At 58.6% G+C, this 13,870-nt stretch overlaps 1 protein-coding gene across 6 annotated transcripts; it reads right to left on the bottom strand.

Moving 5' to 3' along the window:
* Positions 1-87: 87 nt before the first annotated feature.
* On the bottom strand, positions 88-7,787 carry DNAJC4 (DnaJ heat shock protein family (Hsp40) member C4). 6 transcript variants are annotated; one of them, XM_090055148.1, is made up of 7 exons: positions 5,088-5,184; positions 4,625-4,727; positions 2,545-2,638; positions 2,026-2,204; positions 1,585-1,740; positions 869-955; positions 119-353 (listed from the first exon to the last, which is right to left on the bottom strand). In XM_090055148.1, the coding sequence occupies exons 1-7, from the start codon at positions 5,167-5,169 to the stop codon at positions 251-253; spliced, it is 804 nt and encodes a 267-aa protein (XP_089911274.1). In that variant the 5' UTR covers positions 5,170-5,184; the 3' UTR covers positions 119-250. The 6 variants fall into 6 exon arrangements, with proteins under 6 accessions (XP_089911275.1, XP_089911280.1, XP_089911274.1 ...); XM_090055151.1 differs by lacking the exon at positions 5,088-5,184 and adding an exon at positions 7,646-7,751 and having other exon boundaries at positions 164-353; XM_090055150.1 differs by having other exon boundaries at positions 164-353; positions 5,107-5,240.
* Positions 7,788-13,870: the final 6,083 nt, after the last annotated feature.

Below are 13,870 nucleotides of genomic sequence, written 5' to 3'. Positions count from 1 at the left end.
AGAGGGGGCAGAACCTCTCCCTGGGGGTGGGGTCCAGGCCTTCACGTCACCCCCCCCCCCCCGCAGATTTGGGTCATGTTGACCTCTGACCCCAGGCCATGGATAAGACCCCGCTGCCTCCTGGACACTGGGGGCGTGGCCAGAGGGGGCAGGCGCAGGCCCCACCCCCTTGCCCCCATCACCAGGGCTCCGTTTTGGCGGCATGCCTTTATTTCCCGGCGCAGACATGCGTGTGGGGCCGTGAGCAGTGTCACGCCCAAGGGGGCGGCCTGCCGTGCTGCACCCGGTACTGGGCCACCAGCTCGGCGTGTTTCTGCTGCAGCCACTCCTGCTGCTTCTCCAGCCCGTTGACCCTGCGAGGAGAAGAGAGAGCTGGGGGGGCACGCACGTGTGCGTGGTCATGACAGGAGAGGAGGTGTAAGGAGGGGGCTGGTCCCTTTAGGAGCATGTGTTGGGCCTGTGTGAGCTCCTGGATGTTCTCTAACAGACTGGGACACAAGTGTACACATGCTAATGTGAGCCCCTGAACACGGCTGAACACATTAGGACAGACACAGAGGCACACACATGCTCCTGGACATGCTCTAACACACTACTGCACACATGGACACACACTAGCATAACATCCAGTATGCACATTCACCTTATGGCACACATACATGTGCTAGTGCAAGCTCCTGGACATGTTCTAACATGCTACAGCACATGTACACACGGCAGCCTCAGCTCTTGGCCACACTCATGCACGTGTGGGCAGCCTAGGATGAGAGTGGGTGCCCCAGGGACCCCCAGCTGGAGCCCACCCCTTCCTCTCCCTGCTGGGGGGGGCTGTGGGATGGGGCAGGGCTTGGGGGCGGGGCCATCATACCGGGCACGCTCCTTGGCCTCCTTGTACATCTCGCTGATGATTTCATCTTTCTCGTCCATGTATCTTTTGTGGGCCCGCTGCAGCTCCCTGCAGTGCCAGACACAGGGTCAGGTGGTACCCAGGTGTCCAGGCTCCTGCCCCCCCCAACCCCAACTCCCTTCCCAGAGCTGGGAGTTAACCCAGGTGGCTTGGCAGAGAGACCCCAGCTACCCGCTGGCTTGAGGCTCCAGAGATGGGCAACCCAGGTGGGGAAACTGAGGCACGGCCCAGTCCCCAAGGTATAGTGGGATGTGTGGGGGTGACCATACGCTGCCCGGCAGCCAATGGGAAGGGGACTCAAACCCCAGGTATCAGGCCTGATGCAATGACAATGAGCAACCTAGATGGGGAAAGTGAGGCACAGTGGCCCAGTCCTCCTAGTTCTCCCAGTATGTGAGGCATGATGGAATGACAGAGGACAGTGGTAGGCAAGACACTGCCAGGCAGCCAATCGGAAGGGCAAATGGATCTCAGGTATTAGGCTTAAGGCCATCGCAATGAGCAGTCCAAATGGGGAAACTGAGGCACTTGAGACATACTGGGATGACAGAGGGTGGGAATGGGCAGGATGCTGCCAGGCAGCCAATGGGAAGGGCCCCAGGTATCAGGCTTGAGACCCTGGCAATAGGCAGTACAGATGGGGAAACTGAGGCACAGCTACCCAGTGCTCCCAATACCTGTAAGCCAAGTAGTGGATGGCCATCCCGCCTAGCATGAACAGGATGCAGTAGGTGAAAACGCGCTGGTTCCAGACCCGGATGTGCTCGGCCTCAGAGCCCTCAAAGGTGCCGGGGTGAGGTGGCCGGAACTGCTCCCAGTACCGTTGGTTCTCTCTGGGGTAAGGAGGAGGGTTAGCCTGGACACCTGGGTTCCCTCCAGTTTGGGGAGGGGAGCAAGGACTTGAGGGGACAGAGCTGGGAGCCCGGCTGCCTGGGTTCTCTGCAGCTCTGGGAGGGGAGTGGGGGCTGGGGGGAACAGAGCTGGAGCCAGGACACCTGGGTTCCCTCCTGAAAGGGGGCAGGACACTGGGGTCAGAGGGGCCAGTCAGGGGCAGAGAGGGTCCAATCCTGGGGTACCTGGGCCCCTTTCCGCCTGCTACCACCTCACCAGGGCCTTACCTGTCATGTGGCGGAGCCCACCAGGGGTCAGGGCCTGGGCGTGGTGGAGGGGGGCGTGGTGGGGTCCAGGCCTGGTGGAGGGGGCGGGGTCCAGCCCGGCTCAGCGCCCGATAGGCCTCCAGCAGCTGGACGAACTGGCCGTGCAGTGCCGGGTTGGACGGGTCTGTATCAGGGTGCAGCTGTGGGGAGGGGGAGGGGGAGGGGGGTCAGTGGGGCCTAGATGCCTGGGTCTCCCCAGCAAGAGGCGGGCAGTGGGGGTTGGAGGCTAGAGCAGGTGGGCTGGGAGTTTGGACGCCTGGTTCTCTCCAGCTCTGGATCCTGTGGTTAGACTCCCCTGCGATAACTTGACATGGAACCCAGGAGTCCGAGCCCCTAGGCCCCCTGCTCTCAGCCCCCAGCCCCTTCTTCCCTCCCAAATCTGAGAGAATCCAGGCGTCCAGGTGCCCACGCTCAGGGCTGCACATGTTTCAACAGGCTGGTTGTGACCCCCAAATCCCACTGCCATGGTAACTGCCCCACCTGCTTGGACAGGCGCAGGAAGGCCTCCTTGATCTGCTCCTGTGTTGCCCCCGGCTTCAGGCCCAGCAGTGCATGGGGGTCCGGCTGGCCTGCCCTGAGGGGAGAGGAGGTGGGGTTACAGGGACGTGTGTCCTGAACACCTGGGTTCCTGCGTTTGTGTGTTGCACAGCTGGGCTCTTGCTTGCGTGCGTCCCGGATACGCAGGTGCTGTGTGCACGTGTATCCCAGATGCTTGGGTTCTGCATCCAGCATGCATGCACACACACAGAACCCGAGTGTCTGGGGCGCACGCACAGCCCAGGTGTCCGGGACACATGCATGCACACAGAACCTAGGTAGTCGTGACATACATGCATGGACACATACCTGGGTTGTGTGCGTGTGCTTGCGTCCTGGACACCTGGGATCTGCGTGCACATGTGTGTGTCCTAGTATCCACACAGATACCTGGGTTCTGTGTGGTGCATCTCGGACACTTGGGTTCTGTATGCGAGTGTCCCGGACACCTGGGCTGTGGCTGTGCATGTCCTGGATGCAGGACCCAAGTGTCTGGGAAATACACATGCACACAGCACCCGGGTATCCAGGGCATGCAAACAGAACCCAGGTACCTAGGCACACAACACGCACAGAACCCGAGCATCTGGGACACACACACATGCTCAACCAGGCATCTGGGACACTTGTGTGTGGAATCCAAGTCCCAGGTGTCCGGGATTCACACACGTGCGCAGACACATGGAACGCAGACATCCTGGATACAGGAACGTGTGTGCACATACACACATACAAACATACATCTGGGATGCCTGCATTCCATTTATCTGTGCACGTGTATGCATCCTGGACAACTGGGGCTTGGCTTGCACATGCACGTGTCCCACATGCCCAGGCTCTGTGTGCATGTGTGTGTCCCAGGTGCCTAGGTTCTGTTTGTGTGTCCTGGATACCTGGGTTCTGAGTGTGTGTGCGCATTCACAGCTGCCACGCGCGTCCACCTCCCTCTCCGGGCCTAAACAAACAGCAGCAGCACCAACACTAGTTACCCCGGGATAACTTATTCTAGTCTAATGGTTCCATCTCTCTGCTCCTTATCCCAAGATTGAGCATAAATAGATGTCATTGCTACACCCACACTATACTAAATTAACCTGAGATAAATTATTTCAGTACCACGGTTATGGCTGTTTTCTCTTTATCCCAGGATAGAGGAATAAACAGATGTCAGAGCTACATGGATAGTAAATTACCCTGCTTTAATTTATTCCTGGTTCAATTTATCAGTAGTTATATCTGTCCCCTCCTATGTTTGCATTCTTATTCCAGGATAGAGAAGACCACAGATTGACCATGGTTTAATTTATTCTGGCAAAACTTTTACACCTGTTCCCTCTTATCCCCGGATAAATGGCTTGAATTTAACATCTGTTTTATTTCCATCATATCCACTTATCCCAGGACAACAACAGACGGGTGGAACAGTTACACTGATACTAAATTACCTGCCATCATTTATCCCACTTACATCTGTCTCCTCTTTATCCCAGGATACAGTGAACAGATGTCACAACTACATCCAAACTAAATTACCTGTGGGGAAAATTTATTCCAGTCTAGCTTTTTCTAATCCCAGGGGAGACGAGTGAACAGATTTCGCAGCTAAAGCCACAGTCAGTTACCCCAGGAGAATTTATTCCAGTACAAACTACATCTGTCTCCTCCTTATCCCAGGATAGAGGAGTGAGCAGATATCATCTCTGTGCCGATACTAAGTTACCTCAGAATGATTTATTCTGGTATCACGGTGACATCGGTCTTCTCCTTATGCCAGGATGGAGTGAATTGATGCCACTGCTACACCATTACTACATTATCCCAGTTTAATTACCTGCTGGTTCAATTCATGACTGGGTCCACCAGCCCCCTCCTCTCCTGGGATATTTTAACCATGTTTCATTTGGGTCTCACCTACTTATCCCGGGATAGGAGCAGACCCATGGACGGGGAGTACAGGCTCCCTGCAGCCCTTCCCTGTTAACCCAGGTTGCCCCATGTGTCCGCGGTGCCGGAGGCCACTCACCAGTGGGGGCAGGAGGTGGCGAAGGCGTGGGGGGCAGAGGGGCGGCAGCGGAGGCGGAGGGCCAGGAGCATTGTCCAGCAGGGGAGGGGCCAGCAGACACAATCTGGGGGCAGGAAGTCGTTAATGAGCAATGGGGGGGTGCAGGCCTGGGGCCCCCCACTGCAGGGAGAAGCAAAGGGGGGCAGTAGGATGGGGGAGGGGTGGGAGGCTGATGCTTTGGGGTGTCTTGCCAGCTATGGGGCATTGTGGGAAGCTGGAGGCATTGGGGGACCCGCCCATCACAGACCCCCTTGGTCAACCCGGATGCCTGGGGCCTCTCCAACTGCCCCCTAATTAGGGTGACATCACCCCTATGACATCACCTCTGAATATGACATCTCCCTTGAACACCCCCCACCCCCGATATCAGCCCCGTGGGGATGGGGAGGGACTGGCTGCCATGGAAGGTCACTCGGGGCCCCACCATAACTAGCCGCCCCTACCACTTCCAGTCGCTGGAGCCAACCCCGCCCCTTGCCAGAGCCACTTCCGGTTAAGGTCAACATCCGGGCACTCTAGCCCCACCCACGGCTGATGCGGTTGCTAAGGTCACGCTAACCCCTGGCTACAAGCCCTGCCCCTTCCCACCCCAGTGCATTGTGGGACACAGACTCGTGCTGAAAGGAGGGAGGAAGGGACAACAGGGTGAGGAGTCAGAAGTGGCTCCGCCCACACACGGCTCGAGGGGCGGGGCTTGAGAGGACTCCACCGCCCAGAGTAGTGCAGGGGGCGGGGGGCCTGAGCTGGCTCCGCCCCATCGGGGACCGGGGCGTGGCCTTATCTGATCCCCCGCCCCGAGGGCGGGGCTACCCGTCACAGGAGCCCCCCCCCCCCATCACTGAGGCAGGGCTGGTCCGTTCTGATCGGGGGGGGCCGGCTAATACCCTCCCCCCTCCCCCCCAGGCTCAGTCTGCCCTCTCATTGGTCCTGAATCTCCTCTCCGCGGGGCGTGACGTTACCAGCCTGCGGCCCCGCCCAAAGGGAATTCTCCGGCCCGTAGGAGGCCGCCTTTGCGCGCGGGGCAGCGATGGCCCCGCCCACGTGCGTCCGAGCAGGGAGCGCGGGGAGTCGCGCCGCGGGGCCTGCCCTTGCCCCACGCGTGGCTCGGGGACTGCCGCCCGCACGGACACCGCGAGCGCACAGCGCCGTGGCATTGCGAGCCGTGCTGCGGCGCTCCGCCCGCGGGCGGGCGACCTCCTGAGTACGTGATTGTTCTGTCCTGGCCCCCCCCCCCCCCGTGCTTCTGGGGCGGGACGCGGGACTTCAGGGCCCAAGATGGCAATGGGGGGCGGGGGGCGCCTGCAGCCCCCCCAGCTCCTCAAGACGCGTTAAGCCGCCGTCCAGCCGAAGTAATTGCCTGCCCCTGCCCTAGAGCCCCCCGAGCTCGGGCCAGGCAGCACCGGGGCCTCCTGCCACTGCCGGCGTCGGGGGGCCAGGGATCAGCCATGCGCCCCCTCCGCCTGCTGCCGCTGGGCCTTTAAAGGGGCTGCGGGGAGAGCCGCGAGCCGGCGTGGGCCAGGGCTGGGGGGTCTGGGGGGGGCGGCGTGGGTTGGGAGGCGTTGTGGGCTGGGGCTGGGAGGCGTGGGGGGGCGGCGTGGGCTGGGGCTGGGGCTGGGAGGCATGGGGGGGCGGCGTGGGCTGGGGCTGGGAGGCATGGGGGGCGGCGTGGGCTGGGGCTGGGGCTGGGAGGCATGGGGGGCGTCGTGGGCTGGGGCTGGGAGGCATGGGGGGCGTCGTGGGCTGGGGCTGGGGGGGTGTCGTGGGCTGGGGCTGGGAGGCGGGGGGGGCGTCGTGGGCTGGGGCTGGGAGGCGGGGGGGTGTCGTGGGCTGGGGCTGGGGCTGGGAGGCGTGGGGGGGCGTCGTGGGCTGGGGCTGGGAGGCGTGGGGGGGCGGCGTGGGCTGGGGCTGGGAGGCGGGGGGGCGTCGTGGGCTGGGGCTGGGAGGCATGGGGGGGGCGTCGTGGGCTGGGGCTGGGAGGCGGGGGGGGACGTCGTGGGCTGGGAGGCGGGGGGGGCGTCGTGGGCTGGGGCTGGGAGGCGGGGGGGGCATCGTGGGGCTGGGGCTGGGAGGCGGGGGGGGCGTCGTGGGCTGGGGCTGGGAGGCGGGGGGGGCGTCGTGGGCTGGGGCTGGGAGGCGGGGGGGGGCGTCGTGGGCTGGGGCTGGGAGGCGGGGGGGGCGTCGTGGGCTGGGGCTGGGAGGCGGGGGGGGCGTCGTGGGCTGGGGCTGGGAGGCGTGGGGGGCGCATCTGGGGCTGGGAGGGGGGGGGCGTCGTGGGCTGGGGCTGGGAGGCGGGGGGGGGTGTCGTGGGCTGGGGCTGGGAGGCGGGGGGGGCGTCGTGGGCTGGGGCTGGGAGGCGTGCGGGGCGCGTCTGGGGCTGGGGGGGCGGGGGGGGGCGTCGTCGGCTGGGGCTGCAGAGAGAGAGGGAGGAGAAGAGACTTCTCCAGAGCCCAGAGCGCCCAGACTGCCGGAGCAGGAGATTCAGCCCCAGCCCATGCGGCTGGGCCCAGAAATGTACCCATTGTCCGGCCAACAAAAGTGGCTCCTGGCCTGTCAGTCACAGGGGCCCTGCATGGCTGGGGTAGGCAGAGCCGCAGGGGCTGTATTTACCCACCTCCCTGAGCCCCTCACTTCCCATCAACCCTAAAATATTGTATTTACCCATGTCACTTTCTTCACTTTCCACCCAGCCCTCACATACAGTTTCAGCCCACCCCCCTGTATCCTTTGGTTTCTACCCAGCCCTGAGATACTGTATTTACCCACCTCCCATGTGCTCTTCACTTTCTATGCAGCCCTCACATACCGTATTTTCCTGCCTACCACACATCCCTCACTTTCTACCCTGGCCTGAAATACCATACAGTATTTATCCTCCTACCAAGCTCCCCTGTTTCTACCCAGGCCTGAGATATCATATATACCCACATACTACACACCCCTTCCTTTCCCCACAGCTCTGAGATACTGTATTTACCCACTTACCGCATGTCCCTCTGTTTCCATCCCACTGGCCTTTCCTTTTAAGGGGGTGGGGCTTTCCTGCTTGGTGGGCAGGGCCCTGTTGGTTAGACAGGATGGCTGTGGCAGAGGGCGGGCTCTAGTGTGAGGGGGTGTGACTATGGGTTGTCAGGCACTGCCCCCTCCCCAACAGGAGGCGGGGCCAGCAGATGCGGGCTTCCTGTTCCCCTGCCCCAGCTGATCTACTGGTAGGCTGGCCACTAAAGCTCACAGGGGCACTGGGAGCTGCTTTTACCCCGGCTCCTGACCCCTGGCCTGACTCCAGCCCCGCCTCCTGACCTGTGACCCCAGCTTCTAGCCTGGACTCTGCTTCGTGACCCCTGACCTCCCGTTTGAACCCTGACCCCAGCTCCACCTGGGGAGTTCATGACCCTGACCCCTCTCAACATGACCTAGGGTTCTAGATCGTGAGCCCTGACCCCCAGCCCGCCCCGGGATTCTAGTTTGCTATCTCTGACCCTCATTTTGACCCCTGGAGCCCCTCAATCTCTGCCTCGTGACCCCCAGCAAAACCCTTGGACCCCTGCCCCCCACCTCCACTCCTGATCCTGGCTTGGAGACGAGTGCCTGGGTCCTGACCTCTGACCTGAGCTTGGCTCCTGGGGTGTTGCTGTGTCCCCAGGGGAGGGGTCACCAGCCCTGTGGCACCCTCCCATTCTACCACAGACCCTGATCTGAGCTGCCCCAGCAGCGCCAGGGGCTCCTGCTGCCACCCCGTTGCCAGCTTTGTGGCCCTGGGATCAGCCACGTGACCCTCCAGCCGCAGGCGCTGGATCGGGGCCATGGAGCGCCCCCGTCCCCCCCGCAGGCTGTGCTCCTCCAGGGCTCCAAGCTGGCAGGCGCATGGCCCTGAGGTCCTTTAAAGGGGGTTGAATCGTGGGTCGGGGGGGCATCATGGGCCAGGTCTGGAGGGAGGAGCCTGCCCCGGAGCCCAGAGCACCTGCATGGCTGGAGCAGGAGGTCTGGCCTCCAGCCTGCACAGCTGGGCCCAGAAATGTGCCCCTTGCCCGGCTGGCAAGACTAGCTCCCAGGCCACTGGTCACAGGGCAGCTGTCATTAACGCCACTCACAGTCTCCCCCCAGCCAACACCTGTTGCCAAATGGGAATGGAGACGCTGCGAGAGGGACAGGGGTCCTCGCTGGCAGGGAAGCAAGAGGGGCTTGTCCTGGACAGCAGAGCAAGGGCAAGTCCTGCTCCTTGTCCCGGCCTGGAGGAGCATGGCTGGGACCTGGGGGGTTTCTCTTAAGGGTCCCCTGAAGCAGCAAAGGGAACAGTCCTGCCCAGCAGAGAGCGCAGGTGAGCCAGGTGCTGCTGGCCCTCCCCTCCCCTCCCCAGGTTTCCTGGAGATGTCCCCGGGGACAAGCCGAGCGGCTGCCCCTTGCAGCAGGTGCTGGGAAGAAAAGGGTGGTGGGCTGCAGGCGGGAGGCGCTGAAACTGGTTCAAACCCAGAGAAGCGAGCCTTGCTGGGAAACGCGGCTGGGCCAGGCCCAGAGAAGCCCCTTGCAAGCTCTGAGGCTCGGCGGGATGTTGTTCGTCTACAGGAGACGTTTACTGTGGAGCTGAGTAATTCACTCCGCAGTAAAACCTCGCCGTCCAGGGGTGCGGTGCCAGCAGGTCGCGGTGGGCTAATTCCTGCCTCCGCAGGGTCTCCAGCTAAACGTGCGCTGCCCTGCAGCGGTGGCGTTGTTTCCTGTGCCGCGGCGGGCGGTGACGGGGCTGCCTGGGGCGCTTCGGGGCAGCGCGAGCCGGGGGCAGCCCCTGCACTGAAGCCCCAGCCAGCAGTTTTTCAGGTTGGCCTTGAGGACGTCCCCGAAGTGCTTTCTCTGCTCTCCTCTTGAGCATACGCTGTGGCTGAGCTGGGAGAGCAGCGCTTGCTTGGGGAGTCGAGCTGGACGTCCGGATGACATGGGCCCGCCAAGCTGATGTTGGATGATCAGCGCCTCCATGCTCGTGGTGTTTCTGTAGTGTAGAATTGCATAAAGTTTTCTTTTTTTCTACGGTTTGTCCTAGCAATATGTAATGCAAGGCCAGGACATGTTAGCTTAGAGAGCTTTTGGAATAGGTTATATTTAGATTATGTATTAATAGTATTATGTTGATGGAAATATGTCTAGTAGAGATATGTATGTATACGTGTGTGTGTGTGTGTGTGTGTGTATATTATGTGTAATCATCTACATATGTAAGCAAGCTATAAACTCTTTATGTAAGTGTATTAATGATAGTAGTATGGTTGAGTGAATGAATGAAAAGCTTGTGTGGGACGCTGGTTGTGTCTGTGGAAGCAGGAGGAGGCCAGCTAAGGTGCCAAATGTCTAAGCTAGCAAGCAAGCTGATTAACGGCTGGCTGAAGAAGTAGCCTGTGGCCAGGTGCCCAGGAGACAACAAGACGGAGGAGGAATTTTGCATATCCTGCAGTTTAGCCTAACCAATGTTTCAAGGCTGGAGACTGGCTTTTGCTATAGGAGTGACCACGAGCAGAGAGAACTTGGAGGGTTGATGAGGGGCAGCTGCTGAGGACCGAGGATGGAAAGGTACCTCGACTTTGAACAAAGACTTGAAATCCCTGTAAAAGTGGGATCCAGCCGTGCTGAGAAGGGGAATCTGCGCACTGCGATCTTCACTGGAGCTCAGGTGCACCTGTGCTAACCTTGAGCAAGCACGCGGGTAACTGTAACGTCTGTATGCAGCGTGCGTGTCTGTGTGCATGGCTGTGTGGATGGTGCGTTTGATGTACGTCTTATTGGGTTTTTGTTTTACGTAATCAATGCATGCGGCATTTTGCCTTATCCCCCTTTATAAGGTCTGGCTCGTGATTTTTGTTCGCCTGACAAGTAGTCAGGAAGAAGTGGCTCTGTTGGATAAACAACTTGCTTGGGAAGCCGGGGATTTGGGGAGCCCGCGAGTGCTCGCGGCGGGGGCACAAACGCAGCTAGCGTCCTTGGGAGATGCCCTGTGAGAAATCAAGCAGGAAAACAAGATCTTAGGGGGACAAGCAAGGGAAAAAGTTAAGCTAGAAAAACAGAATCTTATGTTGCAAGGGATGATGAAGTTAACTTTGGAGCAGGGCGTGCGCCTGCTGGTCAGGTCCGCTGTGACTCTGTTAGTAAAGATTCAAGGCAGAAGCTGGGGTTTGCCAGGCAACGAGTGGCAGGCCTAACTGCGGGAACCCCTCGATGCCCTATATGCCGAGGGACATTTATGGGACCCCAAAGGGACCTGGGATGGGGATATTTGGGATGATTTTGCTCCTCGTGTAGCCATGCTGGAGAGGCTTGCAACAACACGGACTAGAGGACCGGCCCCCGTGGTGGTGGGGACGGCCCTGTGATGGGGACCCAGCCTCCCACCACAACAGTCCTGTTGTCAGCCACAGATTTGCCGGCTACAGCTAGTATGTGGGGACCTTTATCACGAACGACCTTTTCTAACTGGGCAGTACGTGCCATTCAGCTGCCTGAAAGGGAAACGATGACTGTAGAGGAAGCGCAACGCTTGATGGCAGCATGCGCAGTGCCTGAGTTGCAAGGGGTTGCCTGGACAATAAGTACCTTGACTGCTGCGCTGGCACCCAATATGCTCTCATTGTTTGTTCGTTGGGGAAATAATATGGGTCGGAGACATTTATTCCTGCAGGCAGTCATTATAGCTCAAGACCCAAGTGAGGACACTGAGGTGTATTTAACATGCTGGGGTTTAATGCAAATTATGGCAGGGCTTATTATCCGAAGAGATAATACGGCCCTCAGTGATATGCAATTTTCAATTCATTCCCTCGGGGACTGTGCAGGCTCCTTGCAGCCACACTATGCTAATAAATGAGGGGCTTGGGACCCTGGCACCCCGCCACCTTAAGAGATTTAAGACAAAAGGAAACCGTGCGCCATTCAGCTCCAGTGCAGATGGACAAGGCGCTTGCTCCTCTTGTTGCGAACGAGAGCGGTGCGAAGGGTGGATGGCGCTCTCAAAGGGGAGGCTTTGGCAGGGGACGTTCTCGAGGACGAGGTAGGCAGGATACAACCTTTAGGGACCGTATGGGACCTTTTGCAGAGATTCGCCGCCTAGCTTGGAGGATTTGAATGAAACATGGGCTTGACAGAGAGCGATGGGGTGGAGCCCCTACAGGTTTCATCATTTCTAGGGTCGGAAGAGACCTGAGCAGATCATCGAGTCTGACCCCCTGCCATGGCAGGAAGAGTACAGGGGTCAAACGACCCCAGCAAGGTGTTCATCCAACCTCCTCTTAAACACCCCCAGGGTAGGAGCCAGCACCACTTCTCTTGGAAGTCGGTTCCAGGTGATATGGTTCAGGAAGCTCTGAAGGTACAGGAGCAGGGGAGCAAGATGTTGTGAGTGTAGGTGTAGTCCTGCCGGCGTCTTTTCCTCTCCCGCTGCCTCCTTCCCAGGGATAGAGAGGCCGGCTGGACGCAGGACTGCCATACCTTGTAGGAGCTCCACAGTGGCGGTTCATTGGCACAGTCAGTGGGATCTGGGATTTATGTCCAGCAGGGAAGTAAGTCTCCTACTTTGACATTAGTAGACACTGGAGCCGCGGTGTCTTTAATTAAAATTGCTCCAAGTGAAGGGGTCAGAACAAAGCCAACAGTGCTGCAGTCCTTCCAGGGAAAGCGAAGCATGGGCTGGGAGTGGGTGCGGGTCTCCCTGTCAATTCAGGGCTTTGAGACAAAGGGTAGCCTAGTCCACGCTCCTGATATGATGGGAAATATAATCCTGGGAACCAGCTGGCTATTTGAAAACCAAATTATCATTGGTTTGCCTAGAGGCAGGCTTTGGAGGCTAGAAGCACTGCCCTTGCCATTGTGGCAGACAGATGTGCGTGCCATCATAACGAAAGGAAATGCAAACTCGATCGCAGCCCCTTACGGCAGCGCCAGCTGACGGACGGCGTGCAACATTGCCCCTGGTCTGGACACAAAAGAAGCCAGACTGGTAAAATCGATGCCTGCGTTAAAATAATGGGAGAAGTGGTACCACCTCGGAAACAAGATTCATATCCTAAGGAGGCCGATGCCCCGTTGGTGGCGGGATTGACGGGAGACGTGCACACCGGGCGGTTGATGGTGGATGACAGGAGGATTAATAGGGAAACAGCACAAATGCCACCAGTTGTGGCAAATGTTATACAAAGGGGACTGGCAACCTCCAAATATTTTTCTGTGACTGATCTGGCTAATCATTTCTTTGCTATCCTGTTACACCCAGATTCACAGGATTGATTTGCTTATGAAAGATCAACAATACACCTTTGCCCCAGGGATTTCACACTGCCCCTGCCATTTGTCACCACCACGTAGCGAGTACGTTGGACTGCTGAAGTCCACAGGGCAGAGCTCACGTGTGCTCTTCTGCAGACGACGTATTCACTTGTGGACAAGCAGAGGAACAAGTCAAATGGTTAACTGAGAATGCATTGGCTTTAATTCAGGCGACTGGATTTCCGGTGAATTTGGAAAATGTCCAGGTGGTACAAGCAACCGTAAATTATTTAGGAATAGTTACCAGAAGTGCAGGGAGACAGGCCGATCACCGACATTCATGGAAATGCCGGCTCCCGTGGATGTACATCCCCTGCGAGTTCTCTTAGGAGGCTTTAATTTTTTGCAACCACGTATCTATAAATACACTAAGCTAACTTTGCCCCTGTGGAAATTACCGAAAAAGAAAAGTCCATGGGAATGGGGTTCAAAACAGGAAAATGCTTTAGCCCTTTTAAATTAGAGAGCTTTAACAGCTCCGGGGCTTCGCTTCCCTGATGAATCCAAGCCGCTCACTATAGGCCTGGCAGCTAATGATGTAGCGTTAGCGGCAATTTTCTTACAGAATAATGAAGGAAACCAACTGGGGCCAGTTGCATGTGCATCAAAAAAGCTGCAAGGCGCCGAATTAAATGTCGATCCGCATGAGCGAGAATGCCTAGCTGCTGTTTGGGCAATTCAATCCTTTGAGCTGCTCACAAGTATGGCACCAACTGCTATACAAAGCATGTGCGTACACCTCTCAAGGACGATTTGTCAGGCAAAGTCTCAAATACGCGCGTGGCGCAGCGGACCCTCATTCTAGTCAATGGAGGAGTTGCTGCTGAATGGCGCCTAGGCCTGACATACTGACCCATGCCTTAACTGAGAAGGAGCCAAACATGAGTGCCCCGAAACAACTTTGGAGCAGAG

The sequence above is a fragment of the Crocodylus siamensis genome, chromosome 6, assembly GCF_052110815.1.
Source record: "Crocodylus siamensis isolate JL-2025a chromosome 6, ASM5211081v1, whole genome shotgun sequence".
Classification (NCBI taxonomy): domain Eukaryota; kingdom Metazoa; phylum Chordata; order Crocodylia; family Crocodylidae; genus Crocodylus; species Crocodylus siamensis.
The sequence above is the reverse complement of the archived record's forward strand: the minus strand, read 5'-3'. Positions and strand labels throughout refer to the sequence as shown.

What these genes read in the sequence shown, in the direction of transcription:
- DNAJC4 (XM_090055148.1), bottom strand. Translation starts at nt 5,169, where the DNA reads ATGTTGACCTTAACCGGAAGTGGCTCTGGCAAGGGGCGGGGTTGGCTC. An exon ending in ATCCACTACTTGGCTTACAG is followed by an intron (nt 956 to 1,584) that starts GTATTGGGAGCA and finishes CTGGCACTGCAG; the next exon opens with GGAGCTGCAGCGGGCCCACA. An exon ending in GAGGCCAAGGAGCGTGCCCG is followed by an intron (nt 354 to 868) that starts GTATGATGGCCC and finishes TTCTCCTCGCAG; the next exon opens with GGTCAACGGGCTGGAGAAGC.